The sequence below is a fragment of the Triturus cristatus genome, chromosome 7, assembly GCF_964204655.1.
Source record: "Triturus cristatus chromosome 7, aTriCri1.1, whole genome shotgun sequence".
In the NCBI taxonomy this organism is placed as follows: domain Eukaryota; kingdom Metazoa; phylum Chordata; class Amphibia; order Caudata; family Salamandridae; genus Triturus; species Triturus cristatus.
The window spans coordinates 1,351,070,333-1,351,091,975 of NC_140590.1; the positions used below are offsets into that span (position 1 = coordinate 1,351,070,333).

The 21,643-nt window shown below is 44.8% G+C and overlaps 1 protein-coding gene across 3 annotated transcripts in view; it reads left to right on the forward strand.

The window, feature by feature from the left end:
* The window catches only part of NDRG3 (NDRG family member 3), a 589,772-nt gene that overhangs the window by 457,027 nt on the left and 111,102 nt on the right, over window positions 1–21,643 (forward strand). For all 3 annotated transcript variants that reach the window (XM_085619018.1, XM_085619019.1, XM_085619020.1), the window contains exon 14: window positions 7,752–7,787. In XM_085619018.1, the coding sequence (XP_085475144.1) occupies window positions 7,752–7,787 (36 nt within the window). The remainder of the gene's footprint in view (window positions 1–7,751; window positions 7,788–21,643) is intronic.

Here is a 21,643-nt window from a genome sequence, read left to right on the forward strand (position 1 = left end):
AATGTAAGGCAGCACAGAAGAGGACCTTGAGGTGAGTATCCCTCTTAAGCTTGCCACACTCTGGCCAAGAAACAGTCTGCAGAGGGGGAGCCTTCTCCATCTTAAGAGCTAAATAAGTCTAGATTGATGGTTCCTCTGTTTGAGACTACATGTAAGCATAATGCGTCATTGGGAATATCTTTCATGGAAAACAGCCTTTTTAATGGCCATTGCATCAGCATATAGAGGAAGTGATCAGGATTTTCCAGTGGTAGAGACGTGCACCATTTCCCATTCCAATATGGTAATTAGAACACATCTTACCTTGGTGCCAAATGTGGATTTTGATTTTAATTTAAATCAGTCAGTCTCCTTGACAATTTTCTTCAGTAATCCTTTCATTCTGACCGAGCGATAACCACATTATCTTGGGTGTAAAGCAAGTTCTCCAGTTTTCCCTAGAAATCACAAAGGATTTCAGGAAATCCAGCCAACGTTTTGTTAAATATGGTCCTTTTTGCATAGGACTAGCCACTTCCAAGCAGTTCTTCTCCAGATAGTTTTTTAGGTCGAAATCCACCAGACCCCACAGCTGTCTGGTTTGCTGAAGGGATCCTGGACATTCAGAAAGCTTCCCTGGGAATGCATTCTGCACGTTGCTTACTACTGGCTTTGTAGTTTATAACTCACGTTTACTGGTTACTATTTGCTTGCTTTATTTGTTTTAGGCTTTTCAGTTCCAGTCTTCCCTCCCAAGGAGCAAAACCTTATCACTCCAAGTCCCTTGTTTTCTTCCATGAGTGCTCCTTTCTGTAAACAGGCCTGTAAATCTTGTTATCTTGTCACATTTATGTGCATTCAGAAACAGAGGTCTAATATCAGGCTCCACTTCTGAGGGAGCTTGGTGTTTACTTTTATTTCTCGGACTTCAAATGTGAGAGGGTTTGTGACAATCTTGCTGGATACTGGTGGTAGGAAAGGTTTTTTCCTAGCCCACAGTAAAATTTAAATAAACTGCAAGTATTTCAGAATATATCAGAATTAGGAAAGCACAAGTGAAGTAAATTTTTTAAATTCTGAAGTGGTGAAAGCAAATACTTTAACGTGATCAAAACAAATCAGTACACTAGGTGATGCCATTTCCACACATTGTTTGTGCGCTGTATAGTTTTATTAGTAAAACTGCATGCCTGTAGAAATGTAATGGTCATTTCTATTAAAAATATGTTGTCTGTAACGTCAGGGTGCTACCACACTATGCATATTCCACTCTATTCCACTCCACTCTGCACCACTCCACACTGCTGCTCACTACTCTGCTTTACACCACACCGCTACACTTGCACTCTACTCTGTACCACTCCACGCCACTGCACTCTATGCCTCTCTAATCTACTCTGCTCCACTCTACGCCAGTGCACTCTGTGCCCCTTATCTACTCTGCACCACTCTACGCCAGTGCACTCTTCGCTACTGCAATCTACACCATTCAGTCTAGGCCACTCCCCTAAACCCCAATTTGCAACACTGCATTCTATTCCAATACAGTACACCAATGCACTCTACTCTACCACTCCACTCTACTTCTCTGCACACTCTGCCAATCCACTGCATTCTACTCTAATCTGCACTGCACCACAGCACTCAAAGCCATTGCACTCTATACCACTTTACTCTACGCCACTACTCTACCCTGCACCACTCCATGCTAAATCGCACTACTCTGAAACAATCTGCTCCACTCTACACCATTTGTTTTCCCCTCTACGCTGCAACAATCTGCGCTGCAGCACTCTACACCACTGCACTCAATGCCACTTTACTCCACTGCACTCCAGTCTGCAACACTGCACTTTCTGCCACTGAACTCTACACAACCCTACTCTGCACTCTGTCAAAGTACTCTATATTACTCTGCTTAGCATCACTGCACTCTATGCGACTGCACTCTGCAGCACTTCACGCCACTCTACTCTGCACCACTGTGCTCCACACCACTGCACTCTTCTATATACCACCGTAATCCATGCCACTGCATTCTACAACATATTGTTCGCCTCTGAATTCTATGCTGCTGCACTCTACACCACTATACTCAGCAACACTCTACACCAATGCTCTCTACTCCAGTCTACTCTAAGCCACTACACGCCACTACCTTCTACTCGTCACTGCACTCTGCATGATTGCACTCTATTTTGCACCACTGTCCTCCATGCCACTGCACTCTACACCACTCTATGCCAATACACCCTACATCTCTACACGCTACGGACTCTGCACCACTGAACTCTATGCCACTCTGCACTACTGCATTCTATGCCACTGCACTCTACTCCACTCTACATCACCATACTCTGCTTCACTCCACTCTTCTCCACTGATCTCTACACCGCACCTCTCTGCTCTGCACTACTGCACTCTATGCCAAAGTACTCTACAGCACTCTGCTCAGCATAACTGTACTCTATGCCACTGCACTCTGCAGCACTCCACTAAACTCAACACCTGATGTGCAACATGACTACAACAAAATTGCAAAGCCAATAGCTCTTGCATAGGCAAGACCTATTGGCATTGACAATACTTGTTGCATTTTGTGCTGTTAGCTAACAAGACTTTGCCTGGCAAACCCAGAGCCTAATAGACTAGGGGAAAATCAGTGACTGCTGCTTGGTTGAGAAATGTCCCTGTGTCAGATGTTGTAAAGCAGCTTCCTGGAGTAGTCTGGTCACACCTTCACCAAGATTTACTGTTGAGATTCAGATTCAAGACCATGCACAGTAGCTTGTAAATCTGCCTGTAAAATCCATTGTGGGTTGCCTTTTCCCAGTATTTGAAGTTACTTGTTCTCTCTGCCACTTTATCATGCAACAATCTGTTTTTGGGACTAAGTTTGCTGTTCTCCATGTTTTACGATCAATGAAGATCCTATGATGCTGAATGGAAAGTTAGTCGCTTGTAATCCTTGCTTGGTGGTGTTGGAAATTTTAATTGAACCTATGAACAACCCTCCCTCCTTCCTTTCTCTGTTTTTCAGTGGTGAGAATTTATTACGGTAAAAATTGACATGGCTCCTCAGAGGCTGACAGACCACTTCCGGTACAAGACATGTTGGGATATGGAAGCTGTTGGCTCTGTAAAGAGACCGTGCAAGTTTCCAGCTTGTCTTTATATTTTGCCGATCAGGCTGCTTCTGATTGATGCAACTTACTCTAGATTTTTCAACTTTAGAATAATCTTCAGACGGTAGACTAGATCTAGAAAGGCTTCATAGCAGAGGTCCCATGTGCTGCTAGGTTGTGCCGTACTGACTCCTTGTTGGTTTAGTTCTTCCCCGACATTGATGGAGTGGAGCTGCATATAAAGGCCAGCCCTGAGCGCTGATGAGTTTGTTTTTCTGCACCCTGGAATGCTTATCCAGTGCCCTTCATCCTTTTTCGTCAGTATTAGCGACTTTTTCCATATTGAAACCAGTATTCAAATGAACGATGTCCCCACCTAAAACTGAACAGTTCAAACAATGCTCTGGCAGTCAAACAGGTGTCTGTAATGAACACACATGAGGTATGCCTATGGTGTGGGCTCAGGGCACAACTCCAAGTTGCGCTATGAGTGTGCTCTTGTGCATGCAGAGGTGATCCGGGAAATTAATCAAAGCGGTACGTCGGTAAAAATCTAAAAAAAAAGAAAGTCCCTCCAAGTCGAGGGTGCAGACCCGTTCTCACTCAAGGCCGATATTATGACAGGTCTTCAAGGTCAAAGTCATCCTTTAAGTCAAAGTCCAAATCTAAGAGTAAACACAAGAAAGCAAAGCAGGACTCTACCCTATCCTGACACATTCTATGTAAAGAATAGTCACCAGGTTATCTCACTCCAGATCTTTCCCTGATTGAGAAGCTCATCCCGCAGGTGACTCCAATGCACCCCACGTTCCCCTGACAGTTGCCAACACTGCAGCAGATTGAGGGCTCTGAGGAGGCCATGCACTGTATTTTTGGTACACTTCCAACTCCCTCTGGTGTCATTAGACCCCAAGTATCTGCAGGGGCCTCTAGTCAAGTTCTCTTTGGCTAATCTGTCCTCTGTACCATCTGAGCCCCTGGAAGCTGTCTTAACTTCTGCATTGACTCCGGTGCCGACTTTGTTACATAGAGCTGATATTGCAGCACTGCTGCAAAACCAGCCCCCTGTAACAAAACTGGCATTTACCCCTCCCGCTTATCGGGGAAATGCCCGGTGCCCACTACAGGCAGTCCGGCCCTGTCCAAGACCTGCTCCAGGTCCTCTTTCATCAATGTCACGCCAGAGGGGGAACCACTGCCAACTCCTGCTTCCAATCCTGAGTGAAAGCTTCTTAACACCAACCAAGGTAGCACTCAAACTTCACTAAAGTGCATCAGCTTTCCATACAGCTGTTTTCAGACAGTACAATTCCACTACCTCGGAGTGGTCTTCAGTAGTTCCTTCAGCTTTTTGGTTTCTATTCTGGCCAGAGTTTACCACCACTCCGATATGACAGTGGTGATGATGTGGATGGTTTATCTCCATGTTATTATGACAGTTTATAAGTGGCTTTACATGATGCCAGTGCACTTGACCCGCTCCTGATACAGGGTTGATTTCCTCTCCTTGGGCCACCAGCGGAAGAGTGCGTCCCTTGTTGTGGTAGTTAAACTTTGTGCTGATGTCCTGGTCCTTCTACTACCTTAGTTTGAAGTTAAGACAAATGTCCTTGCAGAAGTTCTGCAACCTGGGCCTGTTCCTTTGAACACTTACTCCCATTCAACAAGCCCAAACTGACACATTTATGAGTACTTTGACTAAGCATTGCTTTTGCCCACCGGTAACCAGGCTCCACAGACCCATGCCTGGTAACCCTGATTTTCGTATGCAACAACTTTCCTTCGCCTGAGAGTTTGGTGTTCCAAGCTTCCACCAGCTAGATGAATACTAATTTTAGTTCTCACGACACCCCCCACCCCCACAGGGAGTCAAAATGGATTAGGGCATTTGATTAAACAAATGTTCACTTCAGTCAGCCTAGCCTTCAGGTCACACAACGCGGTCAAACTAATATGCTGTTTTACACACACACTCTCTCTCACACACTCACACCCTCTCATACTCGCATCACACACACTCACATCACACACACCCCCATGGGACATGGGTAGCAAGATCTTGCTGGCAGTTCAAGTAGAATTTAGGGCCTCCTTGGCTAAAACCATTCAAGATGGTCAAAATGCAGCCAAATGTGTGATATTTGCTGGTTTGGATACTCCTGATTGCTTTGTGTGAACAGTCAGCACTAGTCTGATGCTGTCACCATACGTAGATGCGTTCCACAGGTTATTCATGAGATATGCAGGCATTCCTTATTGATGTGACTTTTGATTGATCCCACCTGTCTGCGAAAAAGTTTATTCTGCCCTAGAATGCTGCAAGGAAAGCTGGGCCACAGCACGTTCTTTGGGTTTTTCAACCCCTGCCACACTGTTCATGGAGCGGGTGCCAGCCTTGGAAATAGGGTCAGGTTGTTATTCATGCTACTTTCTTTTGCAGAAGGTCATACGCCTTCGTCCTATTAGATCTTTGCTCTCTGAATGCCTTCCAGCAGAAGGGCAAATTCAAAATACTCACACTGGCCCAAATTCTGTCTGCCCTGAATCAAGGCGACCGGATGCTTGTACTGAACCTGCATGGCTCGTACTTGCATGTTTCCCCTCCTGCCCTCCCACAGACGTTACCAATAGTTTAAGGTCAGCCAGGAACATTTTCAGTTTCCTGTGCTTCCCTCATGCCATACCAGCACCCCTCGTGTGTTTACGAAAGTTATAGCACTGAACACATATCTTTTGAGATTTGGGGATGCAAGTTTTACTTCACCTTGACAACTGGCTGTTGAAGGCGGACTTGACACACTCAGTTGTTGACCACCTCCAGACAGTGGCAATCTTCGTGACATAGTTAGGGTTCTCGATCAACAAGCCAGTCAAATTTGTCTTATTCAAAGGGGCTTCCATTTATAGTAGCTATTTTGGACATGGTGCAGTTAATGGCCTTTCTTCTGGCGCAACAAGTCAGACAATTGGGCTATAATACTGATGTTTCAGCCTCAGCCTTAGATCTTGGTAAGAGCGGCGCTGAGGCCTCTTGTCTTTTTAGCCTCATGCATCCTGCTTGTCCACTTTGCCATAATCAAAATGGGGTTACCCAAGAACGGTCGTGGACCTGGGTTCAATATGGTATGAAAAACAGTGGTCCTAAACCTAGATCACAAATGATTGAAACATAATCCTACAATCAATATTTGTAATAACCTTTTGAGCCTCAACGCTTTTCGGCTCACTGTGTTAATACATTCACTCTGCTAATGGTGCAACAACCAAGGAAAATATATTTTCAAGAGGTTTTTTAATTCCATCATATTTCAAGATCACAATAACCTGTTTACTGGACAGTTAAAGGTACAAGGAACAGGTTACATTCTAGGAACGTGCAAAAAGAGTGTTCTGGTGATGAAAGGGTGAATAGAAAATTCCAAGAGTAGGGATAGAGGGACAATTGACAGTTTTTGCTTGACTGATCATACAATCTCAGTCTTATTTCGACCTGGCCACATTTACTTTCAATTAGATATCATTCATTTCATTGTACAGTACACAATTGAATTCTTGTGTGGCACTTTTTTTTAAAAAACCGTGGTCCAGGTAGGGTATAGATGGGCGTCGACGTTTCGACCCAACTTGGGGCTCAAGGGTGGGTGGGGGCCTCAGCCTGCGGGTCTTCAGGACAAAAGGAGGGTACCGGTGAGGTGTCAAAGCCACATACCCGTGGGTTCTTGTGGGTAGGGGGGTATACATCCCGTCTAATTCTGGCAGCAAGGACCTTATCAATGATTCAAAGGAGCTACTGCAAGGGTTCCTGTGCATTGTGGGGAACCTCATCACCCGATTTTAAGCAGGAAATACTGGTATCTTACCGCAGGCTCCTCACTGTCCTCCCACCTCCGCGTTCTGTGGAGTGTTCTATTTTTACCATCTAAAAAGGGCTCAAATTAGAGATCTGCATTCTACTTCCAATTTTGTGCTCTACTTCCAAGGACCAAGAAATAGTCGAGCAAGAAAGTGACATTGGTGCACAGAGGTGGTGCTTATGTGTTGCTCTGCTCAGTCACTGCCGTGGCGGAGCCGCATGGTGCCACCTGGCTGCTCACTAGGAGCACTGCTCTAGTAACGTTCGGAACCAGTCTTGGGCTTTGGGGAGGGTCTAAAGATGAGGAATTTAAAGTTAAAGTATCTATTAGAAAGAGCGTTACCTATGCTACGTGACATGTCCATTACAGTTAACTGGCTATATTTAACAAGTACGGTTAGTAGTCTTTTGTGAGTTCTGATCGGAATGAGGCTTAACATTCAGTTGTCTGTGTTTGCAGATCAGAAGCTGCATATTTCATATATTTTCCACCCACTTTCTCCTGGACAATTTTCCCTGGTTTTTCCAGAGAATGTCCTCTTGAGAATATTGTACATGTGAGGTAATTACTGCTGTGCGAAATTTGTGCCCATATTTACTCACAAACTGGAGCTTCTGCTATTACAGGCATTGGAATTTATCTCACAACACTGAATGGTTTGTGTGTGGACAATGCCCGCTAACTCCTCTCCAGCTCATTTTGGTCACATAGATTTGGGTAGGTTATTTTATTATGTGGTTATCAATTTCACAAAGATAAATATAATGTAAAATATTGTCTGTTTGCTTTGCAGATGGCCGATTGTGGAGGTTTACCACAGGCGGTTCAGGTGAGTTAGCTTTTGTTATTTACTTATTGGGGCACTTTGTATTCAACAAGAAATGCAGTCATAATGAGAAAATTGGTACAATCGTTTTGGGATTAAAATATAGACTTTAGTTTAGGCCAGGAGAAGTCTTTGGTCTGAAACGTTTTGAAAAGAGTAAATATAGTACACATGTAATAAAATGTAAATAAACTCGGGGCCTTTTTCTCTCATTGCCTATAACTAACTGTGGTGATCTCTCTAGTATTAATCTTTCAAAAGATCAATTTGATGGCTTTATTATAGCCACAAACCAAACTCCATCTGATCTCCTGAATGGATATACCTATAAAGGCTGTGTTTGTTCTTTCCAGCACAGCAGCCTCCATCAGGGTAGCAAAGGAGACACACTCCTTGTTTATCCAATTTTGCAGATGACTAGATTCCATGGTCATCGGACTACAATTCAAACCTGAAACAAGCACTGGCAAAGAAAAAGGTCTGGCAGTTGGTGCAGTGGTTACATTTCATGACATTTTTATTGCAAGCATATACCACTAAAGTAAAAAGTGGTAGACAACCATATGTTTGCATTAAAAATGTTAAAATTAACTATCGTAACATTTGTCATACAACAGTACGGGGTCTTTGTAGCAGGAAGGTGCACTTAGAACAGGTATAGCAATCCTTTTTAGTTTTTATGCTTGTCAAAGAAGTATATGTTCAGTTCAAAGACTTTATTCGGTTATAAAACAATGATAACCATAAAAGTACATAAGACACATATTAAACATAATTTACACAATGTAAAAACAGGTGAGGTATATATAGGTTATTAAAAACGCATAGACTCAATACCTTTAAAACATTATCGATTTCCTTGAATAAAAAACGTTTCTAAGAAATACAGAGACAGATGCTACCGTGAAAATGTCTTCAATTTTCCGAATTGCCAGAAAGGCAGGGCGGCACTGTCTAAAATTCATATACTTTAAAATTGGCTTGATCCACCTTTCCCTGGGTACTGAATAATATTTACAAAAGAATAAAATATGAATATCCGATTGGGTGGATATATCGTCAGAGGGGCATTTGCTTATTCCAGCTGAACAGTCATTGTTAACAGGAAAACTCAGTGTTCTAAAAAGAATCCCAAATCTAAAACGTACCAGCAAAAACCTTTCATGTTCCGTCAACCACAGGGTTAGGTATGGTTGTATAGCCTGCGAGGTTAAGGTCAGTTGATGAGACATCACTGTTTTTTTAGTCAACTCAGTTTGATCTCTTAAATTCACAAGATACATGATACATAGCCTTTTCAATTCCTTTCTCGGGATTTTCACCATTGACTCGGGATCATCATAAAATTCGGGGTGATTAATATAACCACAAAAGCTTTCGATGTATCTCAACCATTTCATTCGATGAGCACCCTCCAATTTTAGGGCGTCCTCCAGTATGAGACGGTTCAAATGACACTCATTTGTGGTCCAAACCCTGTGCCACAAAAGAATCGGCTGGATTCTAATGATATCCTCAATATATAACATACCAAGTTCAGCGTGGCAGTTATGGGTGGATGTACTCTCAGGCGTGGTTAGGAGATATTTCAGAAAGCTATTCTCTGTCAACTGTAAACTAGTTACATTTGAAATGCCCCAAATTCCCGCACCATAGGTTGCCACTGCCACACAACTAGTTTTGTAGATGCGCAAAAGCTCTAACTGGTTTCTTTCCCATATTTTTGCTAAAAAGTTTAAGGGCCATTATAGATTTGGTAAACAACATATTTCTCCCCTTGACTGCAATATTCCCCTGGCCTGTGCAGTCAAACAGGATTCCTAAATAAGGAAAGGTAGAGATGTGATCTAATGAATTAGAATCTATAAACATAATTTTTTTCCTCTGTTTTGTTTTAGTGCCACAGTTCATAGCAAAGGTTTTGGTACAATTCACCTTCAGATCCAAACCGGTCATGAAGGTGGAAAAGGAAGTAATCATGGATTGCATTGCTACGGGGGTCCTTGCCATCAGAACGGCATCATCAGCGTAGATTAGTGCCGGTACGACATTGTGATGCCGTAGGCATATCTATACAATCCCTCAACAAGATATCCTCTAAATCGTTGATATAGATTAAGAATAAAAACGGGGCGAGGACGCATCCTTGTCTTACTCCCCTCGCAATGTTAAACATTGTAGTGCACTCTCCATTCAAGCCATATCTGATTGTTGCCCTAGCCCCATTGTACAGCTCCCTTAAAAAACAAATGATGTTATCCTCTACTCCCAATCGTATTACAATTGACCGTAATTTACTGTGGTTAAACCAGTCAAAGGCAGAAGTTAAGTCCGCAAAGGTTAAAAACAAAACTCCCACCCTTTGCTTTGGTATACTTTTCCAGTAATATGAATAAATTAAGTCCTTGGTCTACTGTCCCTACCCCTTCTCTGAAACCATATTGCAGGTCGCTAATGATCTTATGCTCATCTGCCCATGACTGCAGCCTGTCTAAGATAACCCTACCCACGATTTTAACAGTTGAATCGAGCAGGGATATAGGGCGATAGAAGTATATGATTCTTATTGTAATCTTCATTCCTAGTGTAAACCGCCATGGATGGTTAAACTATAAAGGGAGGAAGCTTGGCCTGGACCTCAGTATGGAGGTTGTATCCCCTTGAGGCATCAGAGTAGCCTAACCCCAAAACCGATAATCTGATCATAATCCCTGGGCACAGTAACCAGCTTTTAGGAGGTGGACAGTAGAGCAGAACAAGACTGATGGATAGTGATCCCTGGACTTGACCATGGCACCTGTTCGAAGGCTGTGGGAGTTGCCCTTACCCCTGTCCAAACCACCTACAGCCCCATGGTAATTGTTGGTAATTTAACTCTTAAACGTTTAGCAGTGAGCTTGGAGATGTTTTTAGGAGGTCAGTCCTGGGTTGAGGGCAGGGGGGGTGCATAAATGTAATGTCATGGAATGTAGTTGAACAGCATGGGTTGGAGAAGATGAAAGAGGGAACTCTTCTCCCACCACCGATCCCTACAACAGGTCGCATGAGCTGAGGGAGCATGAACCCATATGTTCTGACTTGAGGTTCCTGCCAGAGTGGAGAAATTCTTGTTTCGTTACTTATTCTAAGGATGAGAATCCTGGAGGAACACAATTTGGAATGCTCTGGGTAATATCCCTCATGATCCTTTGCCTCTGAAATATAACAAAGAGGGTAAACGCCTCGTCCCTGTTTTTGGAAGAATCTCAAGTGAGCTGGATGCGGTGCATGTCTGTAAAGAAGTTTGGGGGGTAGTGTAGACCGGTACTGGCAAACTAAATGGAGAGCGAGCAAATAGAGGTAGGCCTTGATAAAGAGGGGGCCTCATTGTGGTGAAACTGTCCTCCTACCTGTAAAAGGAAGTGATAGCAAGAGCAGCAGTAAAGAAAATAAAGGTATCGCTTGTCTTATTTTGAGAAGGCAGACTGATCGTGCTGCAAGATCTTGCCCAATCCACATTAGAAAAAAATAGAAATTACTCAAACCTGTAGTGAAAGCTCTTAAGAAGGGGGATATACTTCCGATGGATTAAGTCCACCATATCCTCACTGTCCAAGGTGGTCTCAAAGCACTGAACAAGTCGCACAGTCTGAGGAGGACAGCACAGATCCAAAATCAAAATACCATGAAAGAAATTAACATTGTCGTCTCGGGCCAATGGCTGATTTGGAGTCAAAGATAAAGTGACTGGGTAAATGTTTTTGTTCCAGGTATGCATGTCATTGTAGAGATCGACTTGTATTGCCTGGTGATGCCCACCACGAATGCTACATTTTTTGGGGTGGCTGAGTTGCGGGTTATAAGACTAGGGTCTAAATCATTAAGTAAAGGCATCCAGGTGAGCTGCAACTAGAGCTGTCAAAGGGCCCAAAATTATACTTAAGATCTGTGGATGTTGAGCCCGTAATTGTTTTTTCTTTGATTGTTGCTGGTATTTATTTTGTGGGGGGTGGGGCATCTTCTGAACTGCCTGATGCATATATTCCCTGCAAGACCGTTTATCTTGCCTCAATGGGACCGAAATCTAGCTCTGACAATCCCTGTGTTTGCTATTTGAGCTTTTGTACAATTGCTCTAACAATCAAAACTGTCTTTCTTATCGCCATCACTTTTGTATACCATATCAGTGAACAAGAGACACTCCGTGTAACCACCTTACACCACTTTCTTCCCAGACAAATAAGTGCTGTGGACTCGAGCCGCTCCAGCACGTGCCTAAAAGTTTCCACTTAACTTGACCTTTGAATTGCTACATTGACCGCACAAAAGACCGTTGTGTAAATCCGCTCTGTGAGGTTAACTTGATTAAGAAAGGGTAGGTGGTGCAAAAGAGGACTGTTCAGGTAGATAATCTGCAGCATTACACTCTGCTATGCACTAGCTAAAAGGGAACCCTTAGAAGACCTCTGGACCCCTTCCACCAAATCCAAGAACATTGACAAGGCAATGCTGCTTATGGATATTTACTAGACTGAGACACATATTGACAAAACACTACTGCCTTGACTGCCAAGCCCAACAGGAAGGTCATTTTGCCTTGTTAGTCCTGAGACTTTCTAACCTCCGTCCATTCCTCAGGCCCTCCACCTTTGTGAGCTGCTGTAATATCACTTCCATCATGAAGGATCTGCAGTTATAAGGATTGTACCTTCAGTAATGCTGTTTCTGATTGATACTTCTAACTGTAGATTCCTCACCTGGATAGCGAACATTTAAAACTGCTTAGCTCCTGTGTACTGGAAGGTTGTGCTGTGTGCGCCCACGCGTCTCCTTCATTCCACCCCCAAAGTGACAGAGCCACATATAAGCACCTCCCCTACATGCCAACTTCAGTTCTTATCTTTCCACACAGATCTGGAGCTTACGCCCACTTTTTTCTAGTCGGTTGATGAATTTTTTTTCTCTTAACATTTTTCTGAAAACCATTGTGTAAGTCCTTTCCAAAAACTGCAGGGTTGAAAATCTTTTTGGGGCAGTTGCAAACCAATGACTGTGACAGACCCGCATGAGTTATGTGTCTTATATTTTGGTTTGGAGCTGGACTATAGGTCATGCGAAGAGTGTGCCTTCATGAATCCAAAGGCGATTCTGTAACATGAAGAAGCAAAGCTATATGTCGCAGAACACCGTACGAAATGGCACAAGTCATGCTCTAATTTGAGAGCTCAGAATTGCTCCTGCCTTGTGGCCGTTCTTGCGACCGATCCTGTTAGCAATCAAAGTTTCCCGATAAGTCGAAGTGAAAGCACAAGAAGGCTAAGTGGGATTTGTCCCTGTCCTGCCACTCTGCCTGAGAAGTCACAAGGAAAGAGAATTGCTTCTCTCTCTCTCTCTCTCTTGCTATCCATCTAGTGCTTCTCTTGTGTGTTGATGAGTCTCACGGCTGAGGTATTGGATTTACAACTTCCTACTGTAGAGACCAAGACAAAGTATCTGATTGAAGTTCTACAACCTGGACATAATTCTTCTGAACTTCTGTTGTCATTTAATGAGGCCCTGACTGACATAAAACTGGGCATTTAGATTTAAGCCTTGTTCCTGCCCACCGGTGAGCACACAGATAGCCAGATGCCACAGATCGGTGACCCTGATTTCCTGACACAACGCTCCATGCCAGAAAGATTTGAGGTTCAAGCTTCCACCAGCAGGATAAATCCCAGTTCTTTACCTACAACACCCCTAGGCTGACAGTCTAAGAATTTTGAGGCATTTTGGAAACACATGTTTACACTGGCCAGCCTTGCCCGGGCATCTGTCTGTAGCAGCTGTTTGCTAGGACAATATTACCACGTTCTCTGAGAAAATATTTCAGGCCTCCATGTCTCAAACATCCAGTATGGTGAGAATGTGGCTAAATGTCATCCAGTCTAGACTTGACACAACAGATTACTTGAGCAGTGAAGTTGGAACTAGCTTGATGCTTTGGTGTCATGCATAGTTGAGATCCATGAGCTTCTCTGCAGACGTTCAGGCATCACTTGTTGATATGCCTTTTGACTGGTCTCGCCTGTTTGGGGAGAAGGCTGATTCTGCCTTGGAAGGCTGTAAAGAAAGCCGGGCCACGGAGCTTTCCTTGGACCTCTCATCTCCTGCTAGACCAATTCCTCAGCAGTTTCGTACCTTTCAGGGCTACTCCAGAGGTTTGCCGTACCGGTAGCTCCAAGGCCCACTGTCCCCCCACAACAGACACCCCAGTCCTGTCAGGGATGGGTGTTCAAGCAGACCATGTCCAGGCCACTAGGTGAAACAAAATTCCCAGTCCCCTGCTTCTACAGCAGCAGCCTTCAAACCATTTTAATTTGCCCCTAGTGGCACATGTCCACCCTGTGGGAGGTAGGTTCAGACATTTTCTCCAATGGCGGCAAAATGTAACATCGGACAGATGACTCCTCGTAGGAGACTGGCTTAGTATATGGTGTAAACTTAAAGGAATGATGTAATCCAGGCAACCCTTGTGATTTTAGTGGGTTTGATAACCTTAGGCGCTCAAAGTGGTAGCTGTGGAGAGCAGTCTTCAGGTCTATCTTGAAGGAGCGTAAAGCATCATGTTTTACCACATTTAATTGACAGTGTAGATTTAGATGAAAAAGAACCACACAGTGTTTATAAACGTAAGTCTGTTTATTTCACAACACAGTCACTAACACATTGGTATATCTCCTACCCAGAGATATCAACAATGCACATGAAAATACTCAAAAGAAATCGGGTAAATAGCACAAATGTACACTGGTCTTCAGGGGAAGACCAAACCATATACTAAAAAAGTTGAATGTGAACTGCAAGGAAGAACGGGACTTGGACCAAAAGATTCAGGGGAGCTGGGAGAACAAGGAACTACCCAAGGTAAGTACCCAGGAACCCCATGGACGCTGTGTACTGAGTGGAAACACAGCCGCGTGGCCAATGGAAGTCTATTGAGGTCGTAGTTGCAGTTTAAAAGGACCCTTCCCAGAGGACCCCGAAGATACTCTTTGAAGGACAGAAGGTTGGAGAGCTACCCCACCCATGGATGCCCCAGGAACCAGGTTACCTGCACCAGGGAAGCCGGGTGCATAGGGGCGAAGTGACGTCGGAACCTCGCATAGATGAAAATGGAAGATTTTGGAGAAAAGGCCTCTCGAAGTTTCTGAAGATGCCCGGTGGAATCCAAGGGTGGATTCTTTAAGAGAGAATCCTGGAAGCAGAGGGGGCGGAGTCTATGCCACTCTGAGGTGACCAGGAGGCACGGAAGCACAATGAACACCCTTGGCAGGGAACTCAAAGTTGACAAGGACCTTGTTGCTGCAGCTGTGGGGACCAGGCGATGCTGAGGAAGACCAGGAGATGTGCAAGAGCTGCCCCATGTCGGATGTCGGTGTCTAGGTGGTCGGTCTGTCTATGTGGGGGTATTTGTAAAGCGCAGCTGCTACTCCAAGGAGTGTCCTGGCGCTGGATGCCGAAAGGTGCCAGTGGGGTATGGGGGAGATTATGAGCTGGAGAAAAGCCATGTTTTCAGCTTTTTCCGAAACAAGGGCATAAATGTAATGCTTCTGAAGGTCGGGGGCAGTTTGTTCCATAGGGATGGGCCAAGGAAGGAAAGGGCCCCAACCTGCCCTTTTTAATGTGTGGAGTGCTGGCTAGGAAGAGGTTAGAAGAGCAGAGATTTCTCAGTGGGACATAGAACGAGATCCTGTGTTTAAGGTAGCCAGGACCCATCCCGTATAAGGCTTTCTGAGTCACAAGTAGTCTTAAAGATGATTATTTTCCTCACTGGAAGCCAGTGGAGACTCCTCAGAAGGTTAGACATGTGAGCATTCCGGGGGAGCTCAAAGATAGTTTGGGCCGCTGCATTCTGGACAAGGTGAAGCCTGTCCAACAGATACCTGGGCATGACCAAATAGAGGCCGTTCCCGTAATCCAGACGAGATATGATCAGGGCTTGGATCAGCTGTTGTCTGGCAGCCACAGACGGATCAAAAATTTCTGAAGACGCAGGAGGGCAAAACAGGTGCCCACTACTTAGTTTACTTGGGTGTGACATAGCAGCTGGTTGTCAAACTTAAAGCCCAAGTTTTTCACTGCCTGATTTTTTTTATTACGGGGTGGAAGCGTCTAGTGGCCAGAAGGACTGCAGCGGCGTTTCTGCATCCCTGCCAAGGAAAAGTAGCTCAGTCTTTCCCTCATTACATTTCAGCTGGTTCATAGCCAGCCACCCTAATACCTCTGAAAGGCAGGTACTAATTAACTTGGCAGGGCTCATTGTTGTTCCATGTGAACAACAGGGTGTCATCAGCGTAGGACGCAATTTTTATCCCCTAAGGATTCTACCATCGTAGCCATTGGTGCAAGGTAGATATTAAACAAGGTCTGACTCAGGGCAAAGCACTGCGGAACACCAACCTTCAGCATGCGAGACCTGGCCGAGTAAGGATCCAGGTAAGGAGTAAGGTGTCAGGCAGGAGCACCAACAAGCCTTGGGAGCTGCAACTGGTGTGGAAGACGAGATGCAACCGTTGGGATCAGCAAGGGCCAAGGAGCTCACCAAGTACAGGAGAGTTAGAGCAGGCCCGAGCAAGCAGAGTTGCCCACCAAAGCAGGAAAAGACCCTAGAGAACCTACAGCCTGAAGGCACAGGAGTCGCAAGAGGACCTCAGGCAGCTCACCAAAGATGGAAGCCCCCTTTGCAAGGGATGCAGTGAGGACACTGATCTTCGAGGGAAAAGGTGCTGGAGGCTGGAGCTTTTTGTAGTCCGAAGGTCTCTAGAATGCAGAGCCAACAAGCCTTGGCAACAGCAAGTTGACTTTGTGAACAGGGACCAGTTTGGTCCCAGCGGCTCTGACAAGGGACACTATCCTCCAAATTTCAGGGAAGATTGGTCTGGCCTCTGGAGAGCAACAGAACTCCTACCTTTGTTGCTGAGCCTCTGAAATGCCATAGGACGACAGGGGCAGCAGACAGGTCAGCTTTGTTGAGGTGCCTGCAGGTGCAGGGGAGTGACTCCTTCACTCCAAGGGAGATTTCTTCGGCTGTCCTTGATGCCCACAGGTCTTCTGGAGAACCTGTGCGAAGCACAGACACAGACTAGACAGAAGACTTGAACAGCAAAACCAGTACCAGCGGGAGCCTTCCTTGATGCAGTCTTGGTTCCAGTTGAAGTCCAAGTGTCTAGACCGTCGTAGAGTGTCTTGGTTTCATAGCGGTGTCTTGTTCCACAACGAATCTGTGGACCCACTCACAGGGGAGGCCTTAAATACCCAAGGAAAGGGTTGGAACGACTCTGGGGTCCCTTCCAGAGGAGGGACTGGACAGAGAGAGAATACTTCCCTTTCCTTTGTCCAGTTTTGCAGCAGAGCGGAAACCAAGGGTTCCTTAACTGGCTCAATCCGGAGTATGCAAGGAGGGCTCCAAATGTGCCCTTCAATGCAGTCTGTTGGTGCTGAAAAGCCCTCCCCTCCAGCCAAATACACTAGTCCAGTCTGGAAGGTTGTCACACCTCCCTGCGAGCTCAGCTCAGCGGCAGGGCAGGATAGTGTCTGTAGTCTGCAGCAGCACTAGCTTGCTGTCTGACCCTGAAAGGCTGTAACTGGGAGTGCAAGGGGCTCCCCTAAGGGTCCCCCAAGTATATGGGATCATACCTACAACACCGGAATCAGTGTTGTGATATGATTCCAACATGTTTGATGCCAAACATGACCAGGTTTGGCACAGCCATTATATAGTTAGAAATCTATTATTTACTGATGTCCACTATATATCTTAAAATGGTTGACCCCACTTACAAAGCCTGGAGAATCTATTCCGGGACTTGTAGGGGTGTACTGCTCATGCAGGGACATCCTCACACTTCTAACCAAGCACCCTGCTCTCTGGACTGAAGGGCCTTCCATAGGGGTAGCTTATAGGTTTTAACTGCAGTGACATTAGATATAAGAAAACGTGGGTCTGTCTTGAGGAGTGCAAGCACCAACTCACACAGGCTGCAATAGCAGGTCTGTAGTCAGAGTTGAAGTGGACTCCCATGGATGGCATAATACATGCAGCAGCCTATGGGAGACCCCTGGTGTACCTATGCCCTGGGTACCTTAGTACCTTATACTAGAGACCTATTAGGGTGCACCAGTAGCCAATTGTGGAAGTACAAAAGTACTTACCAAAGCCATTTTGGGAGAGAGAGCACACATGCTGGGGTCCTGATTAGCAGGATGCCAGCAAACTGCATTAAAAACACACCGACACCAGGCAAAAAGTGGCAGTAACCACGAAAGCAGATGCTACTTTCCTACACTCTTCAGCTCATTCAACAAGGCTATGCCTTTCTGAACCGCCATTACTCCCACCAGCTTCAGAGCAGCTTTGAGAGGAGCACCAGTCAATCTTGCTTCAAGAGGTACAGGCTCTTTTGGAGAACAGAGCCACAAAAAGTGTTCTGCGACCGGAAATAGGGACAGGTTTTACTCCCTCGTGCTGATTGATAGAGGCCTTTGTCCTATTTTAGATCTCTGCCTTTGAATGCCTTCTTATGGAAAGACCAATTCAAAATGCTCTTGTTGACCCAGGTTCTGTCTGCCTTGGAGCCATACAACTGGATGGTGGCTTTAGACATGCAGGATGCCTTCTTTGATGTACCTGACCTGCAGTCCCTTGGACACTACTTGGGTTTTAGGATAGGTCAGTAGCATTTTCAATTTGCCTTGCTCCCCTTCGGTCCACTAGTGCCCCTTAGATGTTCATAAAAGTGATGGCAGTCATTGCAGTGCACCTTTGGAGGTTAGGGATTCAGTTTCCATCACCTCAACAACTGACTGTTGAAGGGCTTGTTACAGTCAGTTGTAGACCATCTCCGAACACCGGCGAACTTCTTGACTTTTTAAGGGTTCACTATCCATGTGCCCAAGTTACACCATATTACTTTGCAGAGGCTCCCTTTCATTGTAGCCATACTGGATATGATGAGGCCAAGGGGCTATTCCACCATCATGAGACGTCCAAGACATTCTGGCTGCAATGCAAATGCTTCAAGTCAGTCCTAGGTACGTGTGAAAGTGGCTCTGTGACTTCTTGGCCTTTTGATCTTCTGCATCCTGCCCATCACCCATTCCAGTTACGTATAAGGGCTCTGCAGAGGAATGTGAGGGCCTAGCACCAGGGAAACCTGTCTGATTCCATCTAAGTTTCAGAGTAGACTGCAAGAGTTCTGCAATGGTAGCTGATTAAACAAAACTGGATTGACAGCATACTCTTCTCTGTGCCCTAGTCAATATTGACCGATGCATCTCAGCTGGGTTGATGAGGTTATCTGGGAGAGGTGGAGATCAGATGACTCTGGAGTCCAGATTCCACATCAACCTGTTGAAATTGTGGTCCATTCTCCTGGTACTAAAAGCCTTCCTACCATCCATCAGAGGGAGTCTGGTTCAGGTTCTCAGACAACACCACCGCCCATGTGGTATTGCAACAGGCAGGGCAGTCTGGGGTCCTGGGCCGTGTGCCAAGATCCTCTTAGTCTCTGGAGCTGGCTGGAGCATCAGGGCATTTCCCTGGTTGTGAATCACCTGGCCGGACCTTTGAACACCGGGGCAGACAAGCTCAGCCTGAGGGTGCCTGGCAAAACATGAATGGCAGCATCATCCCAAGGTAGAACAGGGCATGTTCCAGCAGTGGGGAGTACCCTGGTTAGATATTTTTGGCACCGTCAAATGCGCACTGTCAAAGAATTTGCACACTTGAGGTTTCAAGAAGGTGATGCATTCTGGAGAAAGTGAAGCAAAGGATTCTTGTATGCCTTGCTGCTATTTCCTCTCCTGTCCTGAGGCCTGAAGACCAGGAATGGCTGAGCCTAAATCATCCTAGTGGCTCCAGATTAGACAAGAAGAGTGTGGTACCTGGAACCTCTGAGCATAAACATCTGCCTTCTGATTAGGCTATCACTTGTGGAGGCTCTCCAGTCACAGTGGCAGGGCAAGATCCTGCATCCAGAACTGAGCAATCTACACCACCTTGTGTGGAGATTGAGCAGCGGCATTTGAATGCATTCAGTATTCCTCCCAAAGTAGTGAATGTCATCCTTGCTCTCGGGCATCCCTCGACAAAGTATATGTACGCTGGACACTAGGACAAGTTTGTGGTCTGGTGTGGCATCCGTAAAGTGGACCTGAAACACACAAAAGGTGATGGGAGGCTGCTTGCAATAAGTCTAACCTCTGGCAATAGCTCTTGGTAGCATTCCAACCCATTGTTCTTTTGCTCCCCATGCCACCTCAGTTTGGACCCCGCTATATGCAAATTAGCCTTTACCCTGCTCCAATTGGAACAGTCCAGCCCGAACTGCCAAGCCAGGTTCTCCCTGAACACAAGCACCCCAGGACCGGTTTTGCCCTAATTATGGATTAATTGGCCAGGTACAGCTTGGTTACAGTAATACAGTGAGCATAGAACACATAAAGCGGACCTGTTAGAGGCTTAAGTTTTGGATGTCTTGTTGATTGTTTTATCTTTGGCCCAGCAAGGATGTGTTGGGCACCGTTAAAGGTTAGTTGTTGGTACTTTCATTTTTTTTTTTTGTTAACCATGCTAGCAGTTTATATCACCTGTTGTGATGAGGGTTTTGAAAGGTTTGACACGCATGTCCACTATGTCTCCTGACTCTGAAGATGTTCCTTGTTGCAGTACCTTCAGCTTGTTACACGAGAGAGCTCCAAGCTTGCTGGGTGCAGTCGACTTGCACCAACTTTTTTCAAGATAAACTGATGTTGAGGAGCTGGGTGGCCTTTTTGCCAAAATGTGTGACTACTTTACACAGTATGTCTAACAAAAACTTAATCGAAAGTGTTATTCTTACGGTCAATCAAAGTCAAAATCGAAGACCAGGAAAAACAGGCATTCACAAAACCATATGTGCAAATCGAAAGTGTTATTCTTAAGGTCAATCAAAGTCAAAATCAAAGACCAGGAAAAACAGGCATACACAAAACCATATGTGCAAGTCTTCTATTTGGGTAATATTAAAAGAAATGAGATGAAGACTACACAAACGCAGAAAAAAACATACTCTCATTAATCTTGTCACTCAAAAAGTTCTTCAAAGTTCATAGATTAATGCGTCTGGTTCTTTGTTGCTTGCAGTTAATTGGTGCTGCCTTGTGGTGCTGTAATATCCTATTCAACACTAAGTTTGTACTTAATCTGTCTATATGCAGGTTTCTTTGAGTATGCCTATGTCCTTGGATAACTCAATAAAATTTGTTTTAAAAAAAAAAAAAAACCAATTAATGCGGCTGGTGTCCACTCTCCTGATAAATGAGAACCATCCTCAATTTGTTTCCACCAGTTTAAGGATCCAGTCTGTAGCAAATGAGAGGTGGAGCCGTGTCAACATTTCGGTCTCATAAGTTGTGAGTATTCGAGACCACCCTCAGGAACTTAGATGTTAATTGGCTTTTGTTTGACCTAATGGATTAAAATACTTATAAAAAATTATAATTAATAAAAAAATAATTGTTAATAAAAGTATGCCCGTCATTATTTATGGGTGCCCGTGTATTCAAGTGAAATACACATGTGCTATACTGCAAACCAAAGAGTGAAGTGTGCCACTTGTGCTAACGAGTGCTTAATCATAATACCTAACACTTGCAGAAACAAAGTAAGACTTGTATTTCTTAATGAATTGATACAAATTTGGAACTTGTACTCATAGGCTCGTTATCAGCCAATTACGATCCTGGACTTAAAAGCTAGGCTGAAATCATAAATAAATGCACATTTGTGAAAATAATCCAAAGATTATCTAAGCCAAAAAGGAAGGCTCATATTCTTATAACTCACCAAAACGAATGCA